The sequence below is a fragment of the Aspergillus nidulans genome, chromosome VII (assembly GCF_000011425.1).
Source record: "Aspergillus nidulans FGSC A4 chromosome VII".
NCBI classification, from domain to species: domain Eukaryota; kingdom Fungi; phylum Ascomycota; class Eurotiomycetes; order Eurotiales; family Aspergillaceae; genus Aspergillus; species Aspergillus nidulans.
In genome coordinates, this window is record NC_066263.1 from 1,178,966 (window position 1) to 1,191,888 (window position 12,923).

Here is a 12,923-nt window from a genome sequence, read left to right on the forward strand (position 1 = left end):
AGGGACGAACCGACGACGCATACGCCTGTCTCTGAGATGGTCTTTCCCGACTCTGTACAGCCCTCAGGCGGCCGTATGATGGGTGACCCATGCTCATGGGAGTAGCATGTTGTGTCCTTCGAACAAGTTGGAAGGGAGGGTCAGATAGCGAGGCTAATTGGCTTAGTTCGTCGTTTGCCGGGATGTGAGGTTGGGTTTGCAGGGGGTACGCTGGGATTGGGGGAATATTAATCACGATGAGCCGGGTCTGACCGATTGACCGAGTGGAGAAGGTATATTTTTACCTTGTTTGTTGTCAATGGACAGAGAGGGCCCTCATGGAGTTAGATGATCGGTTAGAGATGAGTTAGTGTACAGCAGTTGTATGGGATAATACGAGGCGGGCCTCCGGTTTGAATTAGGGCGAATCTCGTTCTCACTAAAGGTCTAAGAGTCCAATTCAGCCAGATGAGATCTCATTTCCGATCGCAACACCATAGACTGGCTCACGCTCAGCTGCGTCGTCTTCCAATAAGCCCTAACGGCTCCACCCTCGGCCAGAACGTCGGCCATGCCAACGCCTCAGCCCCCAAATTTGAAACTAGCCCTGGCGTCAGGGACCGGAGCAATTGCAACAAGCCTTAAGAGACGCCCATCTATTAGTAAAATGAGCGAGGCACTGGTGCAGGGCTGTCACACATGGCCGAAACAATCCTGCCAGGAACATCCAATCCGAGCAATGGCCAAGCCACGATTGCACTAAGATCAGGTCTTAGTCTCCTAGACAGCCTCGTCCTGTGGCCGGAGTAAAAGGATTTTTTCCGAATTAAGGCATCATTGACATCTGTCCGCTCGCTCCACGCTGCGTCTGTCACCCGCGTCTCGCACATCACTGGAGTCTGTGGTACAGACGGCGCTGCCACAGGCACTTTTAACTATACACGATAGTTTCTCATTCAGTTCTATCCTGTCGTACCATACAGTAAGCATTTGGACAGAATTCAGCCACTGCGTGGTGGTTGCTCCCCTAGCCCGATATAAACTCCAGCCATACCCGTTTAGCGACGGAGAGGCGTTCAGGCACAGAGCCTTCCATCTAGGCGTTTCTCCCGCGGTCTCCATGCACGCGAGGCCCTGAAACCCGTTTGGGCAGGATACCTCCCTCCGCCGTCTTCTCTTGTTTTGGGTTCCTGGTCGAGTCTAGTCCCTGTTCTGCTCGGAGACGAATCCTTGCAGCCTATGCGAGGTGCAATCCTCCCAGACTCGTGGCGATTTCTGCCGGCTGGTCTGTAATCATGAGTTCTCTTTTATCCTTTAGTCTGCCCTATATATCCGGTCAATCGCCTTCTCCCGGTCCCACCCCAGACCCCTCCTGTTCCCTGATTTCCGCTGCTTTCAGCCCTGCAATTATTCACTCCGGGAAGCAGATTCAAACCCAGCTGGTATGGTCGGTCGATAGGTCGGCATGGAGAGACGCACGTATGGATTCGAGACGACCATCTCCAGAGACGCCGATAAGGGCGTCTTCAGTGTCAACAATGCAGCGCTCCACATGGCTACACTCCGTGTGAAGCCGCGGCTTCTCACCAAGAGGATGCTAAAGGTACGCTTCTAGCTCAGCCGAGCTGGTCATCCATGGATAAAGAGGGTCTGACGTAGATTTATTAGCTCTACTGGTGTATCGGCGTGGCGATGCTCAACTCGTGTATAAATGGCTACAACGGTTCGCTCATGGGGTCGATAAACAGCTACAGACAGTACCGCGAGTACTTTGGTTTCGATCTGGAAGAGGGAACCTCGACGACAGGCATCGTGTATGCCATCTACACAATCGGGAATATCGTTGGTTCGTTCTTTGCCGGCCCGTTTACGGATTTTCGAGGTACGTGACCTCATCCCTCAACCCTCCCCATCCTGCCGGAGCCTGGCTTGTTGAGTACTGACTGAGCAGGTCGCCGCATGGGCATGGCTATCGGCGCCCTCTGGATCATAGCCGGCACCATCGTGCAAGCAACATGCCACAACCTCGGCGGATTCATGGCCGGCCGGTTCCTGCTCGGTTTTGGCGTCGCAACCTCTGCCACAGCAGGGCCCGCATATGTATCGGAAATGGCGCACCCGGCGTACCGCGGCGCAATGACGGGCTTGTACAATGTGCTGTGGTTTGGCGGCGGGATCCCAGGGACGTTCATCCCCTGGCGCACCAGCACGATTGACGGGACACAGAGTTGGCGCATCCCGGTCTGGTTGCAGATGGTGTTTTCCGGGCTCGTCTTGCTGCTCTGTTTTACGATACCCGAGGTATATTGTCCCTTCCTTTACCCTGGGTCTGTCGAGTTAGAATGAAGAGCATCTAATCACTGGACTCGAATGCCATAGAGCCCCCGCTGGCTTATCTCCTGCGACAGACACGAGGCTGCGATCCGCGTGCTCGCCGAATATCATGGTGAGGGTGACCGAAACTCGCCCCTCGTGCAGCTTGAGTACCGCGAGATGCTCGAGGATATCTCCAACGTCGGTGCTGACAAGCGGTGGTGGGACTACCGGGAGCTTTTTGATAGTCGAGAGACGCGGTACCGGTCTATGCTCGTTGTGTTCATGGGTACTTCTCCCAATCCTTCGCTTCAGACATATACCGAGGAAGTGGTATGCTAATGAGTGATCTTCAGCCTTCTTCGGCCAATGGTCTGGCAATGGCCCGGTCTCCTACTACTACCCGCAAATGCTCGCGGGCGCAGGCATATCCTCAAACCACACACGGCTCCTGCTGCAAGGTCTGCAGAATATCGTACAATTCACCGGCGCAATCTTTGGCGCCCTGATCACCGACCGCGTCGGGCGTCGTCCACAGCTCCTCGTATCAACATCGATCATTGTCTTCCTCTTCGTGATCATCACCGCGCTGAACGCGACAAACGTCCAAGTTGCCGGAGACGGCGGCGGAGTCGTCGCAAAGAGCAGCGTCACGGCGCGCGCGCAGATCGCGATGATTTTCATCTTTGGGTTCGTGTATTCGGCCGGGTGGACGCCGAATCAGGCGATGTACCCTGTGGAGTGTCTGCGGTATGAGAGCCGGGCAAAGGGTATGGGAATGAATAACGTACGCACCCTTTCTCTTTATCCGGTTCTGTTTTCATCCACGTCAAGTATTTGTGCCATGATGGCCATGGCTAACAAAGGAGGTAGTTTTTCATCAACATCGCCTCCTTCTATAACACCTTTGTGACAGGAATCGCCTTCACGCGGATTGGGTGGAAGTATTATTTCCTCTTTATATTCTGGTGCACGTTTGAAGTGTTGATAATCTATTTCCTATTTGTGGAGACAAGTAAGCGTACACTGGAGGAGTTGACGGTGATCTTTCAACAAAAACGACCTGTGCAGGCGAGTCTGGATAAGGAGGAGATTTTCGTCTCGGGAGACGAGATTGTAGAGGTTAGGAGTTGGTAGGTGTCTAGTCAGATATATTCCAGCAGATGAACCGCATTTCCTTCAACTACTAGTCATCTTACTTCCAGCCACGGGGCTGTATCAGGCACCATGAAACCATGGTTAAAAGGTAAATCTGATGCTATAACCTCGTTTTTCAGTTCGATAACCTTTTCTCCATCATTCCTGGTCGGACGAATACCAGAATCTTGGTCCGCTAACGCCTAGCACTCTATCCGCACCGCACAGGAATCATGACGCAGTAATCGCCCGTTAGTCTGAGAGAGCATAAGCAGTGATTTCCATTTTAGCCTTGACTAATGGTCTTTGACGTCAGAAACAACTTCCCCTGACATTGAAGAACCTTAGGATCATCAGGCAGCAGTGACTGCTCCTAGATGTTATCCATTATATGACACGGGTCGTTGACCAGTAAATCATCCAGTGTCACTCCTTAGATACGTACTACTCTTGTCTAAGCATTCCTTTAGACACTCTAGACCCAATGGTTACAGCAGGCTTCTGTGCAGACTAACGCAGACTGCCCTATCATATGAGGGTCCTCCAGGCGGCCCATCTGGTCGAGAATAAGTGAAATGAGTCGAACATGCCCAGGGTCAGCGCTCAAGTGACCTCAGGAACTTCTAGCCTATTATAAAAAAAAGGCCAGAACTCTTGTCTGTACATAACCTGAGGTTGTATGCCTGGGTATAAGTATCCAGTTGATATTCTCAGCATACGAACCAGGTCGAACAGGAAAGACCTGGCTGGGCTAACGGAGGAAGAATATTAGGAAATCATCTGAAAAAGCGAGTAATTCTTACTTTTCATGTAATCCATTTCCAGCTCATGGTATTTCTAATCTCCCACTGCCAATAGGTAGACGCCGGAATTAGATTGGGAGTATAGCTTTCAAATCCGTGACCTGCCACTCACTTTTCATCACAATGCTATAGGTGCATAAGAGATGATTCCTTAAACATCGTCGAAAGTTCGACAGTCGTTGGCCTTGGATTAGAAACTTCAGGTTGTCATAGTTTCATGGAGCATTACTAGTAGGAAATAAAGCAGAGTTTGCATGTTGGCATCAAGGCGGCACCAGGTCCCTTAGGCCTACGCTATCTGGATCCCGGTCATGAGCGAGGCTACACCCTTGGGACCCAGGACGTCCTCCAGACTGAGCCAAGAATGCACCAGTTCATCCGATTCGCTCTCATCATAAGCATCATCTTGAATCGGCTTTTTGTTCTTGCAGAACACTCTCAGCTCTTTGCATGCCAAATCCCCATTCTTCTTTAGGTATTCCCGCATCACGTCGCCAGCGCTTATGAGAATGCGGCTTCCCACCTCAACTCCGCCAGATGCAAGCCCCATTGCACGTGCGTTCTGGGCTGAGCCTTGTACAACGTGGTGAATCAGGATGACAATGTTCGAAATGAAACTCTCATCAGGAAGATACACCGACGTGAAATATTGGACGAACTTCTGGTGCTCTTTGTCTCGTATTAGTCTAAGTAACTCGACAGAGCGTTTGTGCATGCCGAAGTAGTTGTACAGAATGATAGGCTCTTCTTCGAATAGCTTGGCCTTCAGGAAGGCAAGAAGCTGTAGTGTGTCAATATTGTGGGTATTAGACCACTTTCGGGTGATGATGGATTGCGGATCGGCTCTCTGAATGCCCTCAGTTGATGCTCCAAGCTTCGATTTCTGCGAAAGTTCGTCCAGGACCCTGTCAAAGTCTACAATTCCAGCACCTTCCTCGGTACCCTCAACATACTTGGTGAAAAACAGGTTCGCGACTGTGGTGGTCGGCTTGAGCGAGCGGGCATGCTTGCCATTGGGGTTATGAAATCTTCTGCTCCTGGAATCTCGGGCAAAATTGGCAACAGAAGAGATGCCAGTGACCAACTCAAGCCGCTTCAGCGATTCAACGGCGTCCCCTGGCCGCGAACCAATGAAAATGTGAGATTCGCCATGGATCTTGATGAAAGCATCCATATCAGGCCACCTCAGGTTTTTATGCGCTGGAGACTTAATGACAAGGTTGTGCAGGAAGGCCAATTGTTGAACGTCGTACCATTGATTAAGGAGCTGCTGACCAACAAACTGCATTCGGGTATTGAGGTGAAATAGAATTAAGCCGCAGAGAATAGCGTGCTGCGAGAAAAGTGCATGCTTTTCAGGCGGGGGCCCAATTCTGTCGAGTTTAGTCTGGACTCGAATATCAAGAAACCGATCTTGTATGATCCATGATTGCACGGTTGAACTGATATTCCGAATCTCCTCGTCACCCTCTTTTGGCCAGAATCTCGGCTGAGGATGCGTTTTCGACAGTTGCAGGTAGTCATCGATAGTCTTCTGGATGCGAAGTCCCGACATTCGGAGGTCTTCAAAAGCACCCAGTGTACTGTGCCGCATAGTATGATGAACGTCCAGAAAGATCTGGGAGGCGAAGCAAAGCCACAAAGTAACCTTTTTAGTCTTGATAAACTCAACAACGCCTCGAGTGACCGCGTCCTGAACAGGCATCTGGATTCCGAACCTATTGACCATGCAGAATTCTGGCAGAATCGAAAAAAGGATCGTTTGATCTTCGTTGAATTTCTGGCCCAAGGACATCCGCTCTCTGTCCATTTTAGGATCATAAGTGCCGAAGGAGCCCTTTTTGAAGACAGGCTGATGATTGACCTGGAGAACTTTTGCGAAGGACTCAAGCACAACCATGGTTGGCACATAGCACCACTCGGCTATATCGGCCATGTTTTTGTTGTACGGCAGACCGATTTCCCTAGATGGAGCCGCAGAACTGCCGCGGGTAAGAACAGCGTAATTGTAGACAATATTCTGCACATTATCCTCTTTTCCCGTAAGAGAAGTGTGCCAGTCAGCCTCCACTTCCTCCACAAGTTCTCGGGCAAGTTGTAAAGCACTGTCCGTCACGATAGCAGCGTTCATCAGGTCGATTTTCTTATCTCGATACTCCGACCAGGTGATGGAAATGAATCTTCGCATATTTTCCAAGTCTCGAAGTAGGCAGAGGGTCTTGAAGAACAATAGACCAAAGTATGAGTCTTCTGCCTCATTGTTGTCTTCAACAACAGTCACTTTAACGACCTTCTTCGATCCCACCGGTGTCGCTTGAGCTTCCTCAGTATCCTGGGGTTCCTCCACCGTGAGAACAGCGAATCTATTAAGAAACCCGTCAACATTGGCGTCGTCACTTTGAGCCTCAGGTGTCGGCAATGGGTGATTAATGTCTGGCCTCGTGGACTGACTGGACTTCCATTCTAGCGTCTCACAGATCCGCTCCAGCACAGTGATGAAATGAGCATGCCGCTCGTTGCTCGTGGTGTCGCCGTGGCCCAGGAACCAGGAAGTGACAACTTTTCTAAGTCTGATGGCGCGTTTCGCGATCGTGAGAACCGGCTCGGGCACTGTGAGAGCAGAACTGGCGATCACCTCGGCCAGCTTCTGCAAATCTTTGATAGTCGCACGATAATGAAGTGGTTCTGCATCTGAGGCATTGTTTTTGCCTTTCTGTTGACTCTTTTTCGCCGTAGGAACACTAGCAAAGAGGGAAGATGGTTGATAGCCACATTGGTTAGCTGCCTCCAGTAGCCATGTTGCAAATATGTTTGTATCTGCTTTGTAGCGGGCGTAACTTCCCTGCAAGAATTGAGGTAACATCTTGGCGACTAAAGTTCCACCATGTGGATCAGTCGCTGGCTGGATGAGAACACTAGTATCCGCCCAATGACGCGAGCTAAGGAAAAAGAGAATGAGCTGAGATATGAATGTCGGCGGTTATCGGAAAAAGGTTGTACCGGTCCCTCTGTGTACTTACACGCTTGTCCAGTAGAATACCGGCGCTTTCCTGCGTATTTGGTATCGGTCAGGGCCCAAAACATTACGGGCACGCCAGCCAGAGTATCCTTTAAGAAACGAAGCGCCGAGTCAGCCCGCGTAATTCCGGAAACTGATTTAGCTAATAGAAGCAACAATGGTTCTTTCTACGTAGCTCCACCTTTTCACCCAACCATGGCATGAACCAGTGTGGATTGAATGTTTAAACGAGCATAAGAACCCTGCAACCTAGGAAGACGGGGACGGACTAGCCCGCATGGGTAAGGTCATGTGGACTCTACCCACCCAAATTGATAACTCGAGACTCGAGGACTTTTATTCAGCTTAGCAGGAGGGTCAGGTGATGAAGAAGCGACTTGTGAATTGTGGAACTGTTCAGCTATGACGTAGTCCTCCTATCCCCGTAAAAACCACTCCAGCTTCATAATGTAGCGTTCTGTACGCCAGGTTGTCCGTAAAAGCCACCTGATATTCTGGAGAAAACACTTTGCAATTGCTTGCTGCGCCTCAGGCGAATTAGTCCAGGAATTCCCGGTAGACACAGCTACGGTATTCTCAGAAGCCGTCAATCTCTGGGTTAGAGCGTGGCCTCGCTTGCGACTGCGGCAACACAGTGACTTGACGGTCAAGCCTGTCAGAATTGTTGTACGAGAAGCGAGTCAGTAGTATTATTATTGTCCGCAGTTTAGTTTTTAAAAGTATGTTTGCGCCTCTACTATTATCCCAAGTTTAGCAAAGGGTACAAGGTTCCTTCAGACTGAATAAACACGATACATGGCTTCCTGATAATGGTCAAGTCGGCAGGAGTAAGGCTCGATATAAACAGTGGTGCTTCTGTAAGGAACTTCATAATTTGGGTTCTGAATAAAAGCCTATATGCGCTGAATATCTGGTAGTCAAAGAGCAAATATCTACTTGTCCTTAACCTTTATTAGACGCATTAATTCTACACCCACGATACAGAGAAAACACTTTGTAGAGATGCAAACGTAGATTAGCGGGACGACACCGAGTTCCTGGCATCTTGCTTCTCTTGACCGTGAAGGTGAGTCATGTCGATGACCCAGTGCGATAACATCACCTAGCGCTGGCATCAGTTATAACATAAATCCTGCTTCTGCTGGGAGCCATTGGACTCCAGCCACTTGAATCAAATCAATTGCTTCGTTCAGCTCAGTTGCAATGCTGCTTGCGGCAAGATCTGATAAAAATGCACGGAGACCGGAGGCTCTGCGGCCATGCCGAGGCTAGTGGTATACAAGGCCAACTAGAGAAAGAGCCCCTAAGTCAGAGATCAGCGGATAGGGGAGAGGTTCAGGCGAAGGTGACAATCATGATCCTTGTGCCATATTCGTTGCCATATTCGTTGGATTTTATTTAAAAAAAAAGGTAGGTTGGCGACGGTACAAATACTTATTGACATGACAATGTATAAGCTCGGCCAGCGATAGCCATTGACCACCCGGCATAAAATTCTACCGGGCAGCGATTGCATTTGTCCTCTTCGACGTTTCTATTATACTAATCTTAGCATTCATATCGATCATATACTGATTCTGTTGCCAGTTGGGCTAGATTGTAAACTCATTGGCTGTTTGTGTATGCGCATGCGGATTGGTGGAAACTGGGTAGTAAAGAAGACTAACGATGAAAAGGGGCTCTTAATGCAAGTCGCTGTAACCATAGCTCGCTCTTAGGCAGGAACAATGTCCGAACTAGAGAATTGGCACCATCTCGCGCAGCTCTGATTAGTTTAGACCTGATGCCCCGCTACAGGGCACCAGACCCCCGGTCTTGGCATGGCTGACTCTGTTTAACAAAGGAGCGGCCTGCCCCGTTGACGAGACTTGTTCATCTTTTCTCTTGTTGGATAACTGGATGGCATATCGATCCTGATCGCCCAGTATGACGTCCTCCATGAACTGGAGGCTGTCTCTTGTCATAGTATCAGTCTTCACTGTAACCAGTAAGTTTTGCATATTTTCTATGGTTATTTATCTTTTGATTGATCTTATTTTATTTTATTTTGTTTTTTTTTTATTTGTTTTTTATTTTATGCTCTTGTCCCATAATTACTGACTAGCTAGTGACGGTCATGGCCCAGGTTTGCACCCCAGAGTCATTATATGGTTATGATCATGCCTACAAAATCGCCGATCAATCCACTCTTGATACTATAGCCAGCGAATGTACAAGTATAAATGGTAGCATTTATATCATGAGCAACTACACCGGTCCTTTCTACTTACCCAATATCCGGAACATCAGCGGTGATGTTCATTGGTACGCAGACACTTCGTACCTATATGAGTCCGTAGACTCTACGGCGCGCCCTGTCACGTCTTCAGGAAGCTCAATCTCGTTTCCAGATCTCGAGCACATAAATGGCAGCCTGGATCTCCAGGCTGGATATAATCTGAGAAACATTTCGGCGCCGAAATTGAATTTGGTCGGTCGTTTGGTTCAAGTGGACTACGCCCACGATGTGGATTTGAGGTCACTCCAGCATGCAGAGTATGCGTCTATCTTTGGAAATCTTTCGAGGTAGGCCCTTGTGGTTTTGTGGTTGAAATTCGTCTTTGAGGTTACGAGGGCTGATGGAGACGGTCTAGCTTGCGACTTGACTCATTACAATCGATCAATCGGACTCTGAAGATCTGTAATAAGGACAGCTGCAGTAGCAGCCTATCGCCAGTGACGTCTTTAGAGCTATATCTTTTGTCGCTCGAATCGTCAACCTATATAGAGCTGGAAGGAAGGATATCAACGTGGGTTGCAGACTACCCGTGCCCTTTCGCGGAACCAAACTGATCAAGACTGAAACAGTTTAGTTGTACCGGAGTTAACCAGCGTTGTAGGCTTGGAAACTTCACCAGCGTTGCAATCATCTGAGGGGTTTCAATTGACGACGGCCGGTGGACCACCGCTCAACCTGGTATTCCCTCGCCTTGACACTGTCTATGGACGCTTCCAAGTAAGCGGTAATATTGCGAGGTACTTGCTTTTTGTTACTCGAGCCCGACGCTATTATTGCTGCCATGCTGACACATATATGATTGCTCTTAGCCTCTCCATGCCTAAGATGATCGACACAAACATGACATTAGAAGTAAACGCGTTTGACCCACTTGCCATCGACCTTCCCTTACTTCGAGTCCGTGAACTCCAATTACGCGGAAATATCTCAAGGCAAGTTCTATATTTTCTTCAGTTTCTGTGTCAGCGACATTTCCTGACTGAGCTTTGTTCCACAGCGTCAATCTACCCAGTCTGCGCCGGGCTTCTGACGGCATATACATCTACTCCGACATGGCCCTTGACTGCGATGCAATAGAAGAAGAAATATTTCGTAACGTAAGCATATCTAACGGCTCGAAGACCTGCTCTGCCAAAGAGGCAGAACCAGAATCACATGGTCTCAGCACTGGAGACAAGGCTGGTATTGGTATTGGAAGCGGGTTTGCCGGCATAATAATTTTCGTCCTTATACCGCTTTATATCCGCCATCGGAAAAAGGAGAAAGAACGTCTTAAGGCTGTTTCTGAGGTTGAACTAATGCCGCCGAGCTATCAGGCTGCTCAACAGGACCGGGCATCTCTGCCTGAGTATTCGCCGGGTGAGCATAGACCTGTCGCCAGTCCACGCGGGACGTGATAACAACACATTCATTTGGCGTCATCCACTGCATAGCACCTGTATAATAGTATTGCTGTCACCTATCCTAGAGCCACCCGTGTGCAGGCAAACTTCTGTCGCGCCTCAGCCAAACCCTAAAGTTGTCATTACCAGCAGTCCTGTTCAGTATGTTGGAAGACTGAAGAACTCAGCGTGTAAATATTCAGTATTCACCTTTTTCGCAGAGCGCCTACTGGAGGATCCAGGATATTGACAGCTTACCACAGCCTTTCGTTCCGGTCTTACCATTAACCTACAAAACTTGCCAACATGCATAATGCTTCAGCAGACGGCTGGTAGCCCCTCAGCCTCTACAGAGCAACAAAAACGGCGAAAGGGCCTCCAGCGCCTGCCACTGCAGACAACACGTACATCCGAGCAAGGCCATTTAAACAACAGAGTTGCCACTAGAGGAGGGACCTTCCCCAATGAGTTGAATGATTCTTTGACCTATCAATAGGGGCTTTCATCAAGAGCAAACATTTTCTGCATTACTATATTGTACATCTACATATTACAGTTTCATACAACGATCCTTGTGATAAGGGCTCAGGCATCTCGCAGGAAGATGGATTACAAGTCTTCAAAGAAATGATGATGTGCATGATGTGCATGATGAATCTTGATACGTAGATACTAACCAGAAGACATTATGGGGGCTTCCGGGATCAGGAGCAGGATCGTCCAGGTCAAAATGTCAATGCACATGCTTATAGACTGCGGGACAGAGGTAGTTGACGAGCAAAGCACAAGGATATTTCTGTCAGGGCATGAATGTTCGCAAAATAAGGTATCTTCAATGGTCAAGAACACTTTTTATCACATTCACTTTCTGTAACGGGCGTAGGCAGTATTATTTTCAATTGGCTGTCCTGTATAAACGAGTATCACAAGCTTAGAGAAAGAACAAAAGATAGAAGCGCAGATATCTTCCTCCTCCCTTTATCAACCTTTCTGACTTCCCGGACCTGTATGCCGACGGATCCCTTTTCCAAAGTTATGAGGACGGATCTCCTTTCCTAAGCTTCGAGGCCGCAATTTCCGAAGCTGCACACTGATGTTGCAGAAACCTTATCTAGAACCAAGTTGAGGGCATGGCCGACAACCAAGATCCAGGCCATAGCCTGTGACACTTTCGGCCAGCTAATGCTTAGACCGCAATTATGAGCCTATCAATTGGACATTCAGTCGCAGTTGCTGATTGCATGTTAGTCTTCCCCTTAATCTTTAAGCAGTTAATAATCAATTCACCACTTGAAAAATTACTCATATTGGTACTGCACCACTGTTTTTGAAGAATGAACTAAACTCGAACTGATGTTGAAGACATGTAGTGATCCTAGGAATATATCTATCCTGAATATTGCTGTGCCTATAATCCACTTTACTAGACTGAATAAGTAGAGAGAACAAAAGACTTCAATGTTGAACTGACGAGGACCAAACCCGCTAGAAGCTCACGGCATTTAGACATGGGAGAGGCCGTGTTCATTATGACGCAGGTATTTCGACGACCGACTACGTTTAACAAATTGTTCTGAAAAATATTTCTTTGAGTCACCTCTTAGGTAAGGCGCCAGGAGCGATAACCCCCGAGTATGTGATAAAGGCAGAAATCTCGGCCAGACTCTGGTAACTGAAGGCTGTTGATATCAGTAAAGGAAGGTAGCATGTATGGCAGGTGGTCGCTTACGGTCAATATCTACTGGCTTGTATGTAAAAATACTTAATTCCAAAAACTGTTACCCATCCTAGTACTGCGAGACAGCTGAGCACAGTGTGCATAGCCTCTACAGGATTTTCGGGAACTGGTTTCACCATAGCAGACTCCTGTGCTTCTGATTTTGGGACGGAACAACTTCTTCCGGGTAATCTCAGTTATATTGACAGGTTATTTTGCAGGCATTTTATGTGTGTACCACTAGGTTGAAGTCAAAAAAGGGCCAGATTCCGACGTGGAATCATGTGGACTAACT

General features: G+C 48.5%; 3 protein-coding genes across 3 annotated transcripts, besides 1 other annotated feature; 2 read left to right on the plus strand and 1 right to left on the minus strand.

Moving 5' to 3' along the window:
* Nucleotides 1–12,923: part of a sequence feature (contig 1.25 1206..229102(1)) that runs on past both edges of the window.
* ANIA_01577 (putative MFS lactose permease) lies at nucleotides 1,445–3,429 on the plus strand (the record flags this gene model as incomplete). Its single annotated transcript, XM_050612815.1, has 6 exons — nucleotides 1,445–1,582; nucleotides 1,648–1,861; nucleotides 1,931–2,280; nucleotides 2,359–2,581; nucleotides 2,649–3,079; nucleotides 3,166–3,429. The coding sequence occupies 6 exons, from the start codon at nucleotides 1,445–1,447 to the stop codon at nucleotides 3,427–3,429; spliced, it is 1,620 nt and encodes a 539-aa protein (XP_050468690.1).
* Nucleotides 4,248–7,316, minus strand: ANIA_01578 (uncharacterized protein; the record flags this gene model as incomplete). The annotated part of the gene is made up of 2 exons (XM_654090.2): nucleotides 4,248–7,103; nucleotides 7,253–7,316. 2 exons carry the CDS (start codon nucleotides 7,314–7,316, stop codon nucleotides 4,522–4,524), a joined length of 2,646 nt encoding a protein of 881 aa, XP_659182.1. The 3' UTR covers nucleotides 4,248–4,521.
* Nucleotides 9,368–10,926, plus strand: ANIA_01579 (uncharacterized protein; the record flags this gene model as incomplete). The annotated part of the gene is made up of 6 exons (XM_050612816.1): nucleotides 9,368–9,582; nucleotides 9,625–9,816; nucleotides 9,885–10,040; nucleotides 10,099–10,266; nucleotides 10,339–10,389; nucleotides 10,527–10,926. The coding sequence occupies 6 exons, from the start codon at nucleotides 9,368–9,370 to the stop codon at nucleotides 10,924–10,926; spliced, it is 1,182 nt and encodes a 393-aa protein (XP_050468691.1).